Source organism: Hippichthys cyanospilos, chromosome 16 (genome assembly GCF_059441005.1).
Source record: "Hippichthys cyanospilos isolate Australia breed blue-spotted pipefish chromosome 16, RoL_Hcya_1.0, whole genome shotgun sequence".
Classification (NCBI taxonomy): Eukaryota; Metazoa; Chordata; class Actinopteri; order Syngnathiformes; family Syngnathidae; genus Hippichthys; species Hippichthys cyanospilos.
The window spans coordinates 3,981,947-3,986,493 of NC_142384.1; the positions used below are offsets into that span (position 1 = coordinate 3,981,947).

The following is a 4,547-nucleotide window of genomic DNA, read 5'->3' on the forward strand; positions in this document are numbered from 1 at the left end:
CAAGCAGCAATTTATAATCGTATTTCGTTTTACATTTAAGACCAGCTCACATAAAATGAATGAACGAATAAATAAATAAATTAATAAATAAACAAATAAATATGTTCACAAATATTTGGAAAATACAGGTTCTGGTATTTTACCGTTTTGAATTACGCATGGAAGTTTTTTTCTAAGGCGTTCATGAAGTACTCTATATGTGCAAATACTTTCATCATCCATATTGAATACCACTTACATTTCTTGCAGTATACTTTGGGCCTTACAGTGGGCTATTCGACAAACTAATGCCAGATAACATTGGAAATATTTTAATGCATTATTTAACCACGACCTATAATGAAAGCTAAATGACTACAGCTGATTAACCATGTTCGTGTGTGTGTGCGTCTATGTCCGTCAGTCCATCCATCCATTAAAACGTGTAAGGTTCAAAAAAAAAATTCCCAGAAGTATTTTTCTCGCACAGTATGCACAAATAAGCCACTGGGCAATACAATTGTCATGCAGGTGTTTTAATAACCGACTATATATATATATATATATATATATATATATATATATATATATATATATATATATATATATATATATATATATATATATATATATATATATATATATATGTGTGTGTGTGTGTGTGTGTGTGTATGTGTGTGTGTGTGTGTGTGCGTGTGTGTGTCTACTGCTAGTTTTTTTTGGGGGGGGGGTAACAATTTCCAGCGTTATAACAATTTCACCCACAAACTGGGTTCCGTTGAATAAACCTTCTGCAGTTAGTGATTTGGCACGCTGCATTGCGCATAATTTACGCACGGCACAAAACCTGTCCGTCGGTATATTATTTTCTGTTGGGTTAACCCAGAAGGAAACCAGTTGGTTGGATTTCATTAGACGAAAACAAATCCAATAGACAAAGTCTTCGAGTAGCTCTCAACACATGGTTCATTTTATCAATTGCCACACGGAAAATGTTTATCTTGAGTGACAACCCAGAAACAACGTCTTTCTTTTTTCGTTGTTCCTGTCACGTGATCATTCCGGCTCATCCAATGGACACCCGACCATTCTCCTCTAAAGGCGGTTTGCGTCAAGATATGAAAACCGGATGACCGGCTGGTTACTGACAGTCTTTTCCTCCGAGTCTGCAAGCAATTCGCGTCACGCATGCGATGCCATGAGCACGTGAGGGCAATACTAATTTGTTACATACCTTAGTTCTGCTTGTGCAACAATCTAAGGAGATACACGCGCGAGTTGATGTGCTTCCTCATAAGCCAAAGCAGAGCGTGATCGTGGAACAAGAGTTCATATGACAACCTCCTTGATCCTTAACCCTCGCTGGTCAGCAGAAACGGTAATGTTCGTTTATGACAACAATCTGGACGAGTTGCACAAAAATATGGAAGGGCTGGTGGGCAGCGGGAACTTCGCCAGCGCCACTGCGGTTAACCAGTGCCGCAACATCATGGCTCATTCGGCTGCTCTAGGTGGCCATCCATCAAGTTTGGTACATTCTTCAGCGGGCTACAGCACCATGGACGTTTCGGCGTCGGGTCCCAGTGATGCATCTTCCTCCTCGGTGAAAACCTGCGCGACTGGAGCGTGTTCAGCAGCGACGGTGCCCCACCAGAGCACTTCTGCTGCCCCTACTTTACCATACGGCTACTTTGGTAACGGCTACTATCCGTGCAGGATGGGGCGTGGTCCAGTCAAATCGTGCACGCAGGCGGCTGGACCTGCGCTCAGCTCTCAGTATATGGACACCACTGTGAGTTCCGATGAGTACCCCGGCCACAGGCCAAAGGAGTTCGCCTTCTACCACGGGTACCCCAGTCCATACCAGTCCATGGCAAGCTACCTGGATATGTCCGTGGTCCAAACGCTGGGTACTGGTGAGCCGCGCCATGACACGCTCCTCCCCATGGACAGCTACCAGCCGTGGGCTCTCACCAATGGTTGGGGGGGACAGATGTACTGCTCCAAAGACCAGGCGCAGGGGCACCTCTGGAAGTCTGCTTTAGCCGGTAATTATTAATGAATTGCTTCATCACCCGCAGTCAGGATTCAAGATACACGTCATTGGTTTACACGGGTTTTAGGAAAAAAACACGCTGTAGAGGCAAGTGTTTGAGTGTGATAGTATTTTGTAACCTAAGCAAGTTGCGCATTTAACAAATTCTTTAGGCAAAGCAAAATATAATTGACTGATTACTCTAAATGGTAATATTTATACAAAAGATTACTTTTAAACGCCCCATACGTCTGTTACGTTGATAGTAAACTTTGTCTTATTTTTTTTAACCACCAGACTATGAGAAACTATCATGATTCGCTTTCATACAGAGGAGAAAACATAAATGCACGAATATAGCCGTGCACCTAGAATACTTTAAATCACCTTGCTAAACGTGACGTCATTAATTTGACGGATTTTTAACGAATTGACTGAATATGGATAATTTATTTGGTTGCTAAAATTATGTTTGAATATACAAAGTAAAAGTTGTTGATGCACAAATCATTTATTTGTTGCAAAGCAAAACATTCCCTATCTCAACATATACAGTTTCCGGCAAGGCGAACCTATGGCTATATGTTCTTGTTTATGAGTTGTTGCTGTGAACATGTACGTGTCGTTTTTCCTCTCATTTTTGGTTACTTTTATGTAAGTCATGTGTATTGTTTACTCTGCTGTCTGTGCTGCCCTGCCGCCAATCCAAATGAGAATTTCTTCCAAATAACGGTTGAATAAATAAACGACACAATGATCTTCCATTTTAGCATCATTGACAACGAGGCAAGATTTGACAAGCGTTTCTTATCGTGTCTCCTCTCTGCTTGTCATCAGATGTAGTTGCTCACCAACAAGAATGTTCCCCTTTTCGCCGAGGCAGGAAGAAGAGGATACCTTACACAAAGGTGCAGCTTAAGGAGCTCGAGAAAGAATATGCTGCCAACAAATTCATCACAAAGGACAAGAGAAGGAAGATTTCGGCTGCGACTAACCTTTCGGAGAGGCAGATCACGATCTGGTTCCAGAACAGGAGGGTAAAAGAGAAGAAGTTCGTGACGAAAGTGAAAAACACTACGCCGTAGCATCGTGCTCATTTATTGGAGTTATGTTAGCGTTAACATGACCGCAGGATGACGCATTTTGGCCACCAATCATGAATTGCTCCATCTGACTGAACTCTTCTATCACCGGAGTCGCAAATGCACCATGTGTGGAAATAATGGACTTATTAAACGACGTGAATGAACCAAAGCCTTCTACTATAGACATAATTGCAGGCATCCTGTAAATATGACATCTACCCATAACTTTTAAATGTCCTCTCTATAATTTGCAATTATTGTTTATAGTAATGTGCCATCGCAGCATGATAAAACACATTTAGATTTAGAAAATCTGAATGGGGATTTTTTTTTAAACTCAGCTGTATTCTTGCAGTGTATTTTGAACGAGTCCTCGAATTTAATGTGCCAATCACCACAGTGCGGATTGGTGACACTGTATGGTGACTAAAACCTCTTCATAGGCATCTTTTCATTTAAAAATGTAAAGCATGACAATAAAATATGTATAATAAAAAGTACTGCAAACATGCAGGGGTTATTTTTTTCCTCTGACACCAATCATGAATAAACAAAGAACAAAAAAATGCCACCGCGCGCGCGCGCGCGCACACACACACACACACACACACACACACACACACACACACACACACACATTCATGGGAGCATTAACCTTTTGGATCTTTGTATACTAATTACTATTATTTACTTAAACTGTGTGCTATTCCAACAAGCCGAAAGGTAATATTTTAATGACAAAAATACAATGCCTAAAAATGGGTCCAGTCTGCACAAGAATAATAGAAAGCCCACATAGTCTAGATTTTTGAAGCGCTCAACGTTTAATGCATTGATAGACTTTTTTTTTTTAATTTGAAGTGTCCATTAATGCGTGACTGAATGCACCACTAAATAAGCAAGTAGAGAGCTGTGCTAAATGACATGCAGCATAATTGACTTTCGATTTCTTAATCAGTGATTCGGTATGATTTTTTATTTCTAATGGCAGTGTGATGAGGTTTGTATATGTGAAGTGATGACAATAAGCAGAGATCAATCAGGCCCTTCATCACATCTACTGTGAAAGCCAACTTCAAAATAAAATATACAACAGCTGTTGCATTGTAGTCCATGTATTATTTCGGCCATGAATTACTTTGTGTGTTTATTTTGAAATTGGCTTTCACACCACGCCATTGGTGTTTTTTGTTGGTGTCCTTAATCAGTGATTGAGTATCATTATAACGTCAGTGTCTTGATGTTGGTAGATCAGGGATGTGATGGCAATTAGAATTTGTCCAGAGATCTGCCATTGAAGACCTAACTTCAAAATAAATACATCAAATAAACGCAAGGGCATCAATGAAATAGCCACATAATACTTTTATTTTGACATTGGATTATGCAGCACTCAGTGTGATGTTTGTTGCCTCAATAGGGGCATGCTGTTTAGTTACACAAAGCTG

The 4,547-nt window shown here is 40.3% G+C and overlaps 1 protein-coding gene across 1 annotated transcript; it reads left to right on the forward strand.

The window, feature by feature from the left end:
- The first annotated feature begins 1,312 nt into the window (after positions 1 to 1,312).
- hoxb13a (homeobox B13a) lies at positions 1,313 to 3,099 on the forward strand. Its single transcript, XM_088437159.1, has 2 exons — positions 1,313 to 2,027; positions 2,852 to 3,099. Exons 1-2 carry the CDS (start codon positions 1,313 to 1,315, stop codon positions 3,097 to 3,099), a joined length of 963 nt encoding a protein of 320 aa, XP_088293285.1.
- Positions 3,100 to 4,547: the final 1,448 nt, after the last annotated feature.

Coding starts and splice junctions, on each gene's coding strand:
- hoxb13a (XM_088437159.1), top strand. CDS start 1,313: ATGACAACCTCCTTGATCCTTAACCCTCGCTGGTCAGCAGAAACGGTA. Junction 2,028..2,851: donor CTGGAAGTCTGCTTTAGCCG/GTAATTATTAAT, acceptor GCTTGTCATCAG/ATGTAGTTGCTCACCAACAA.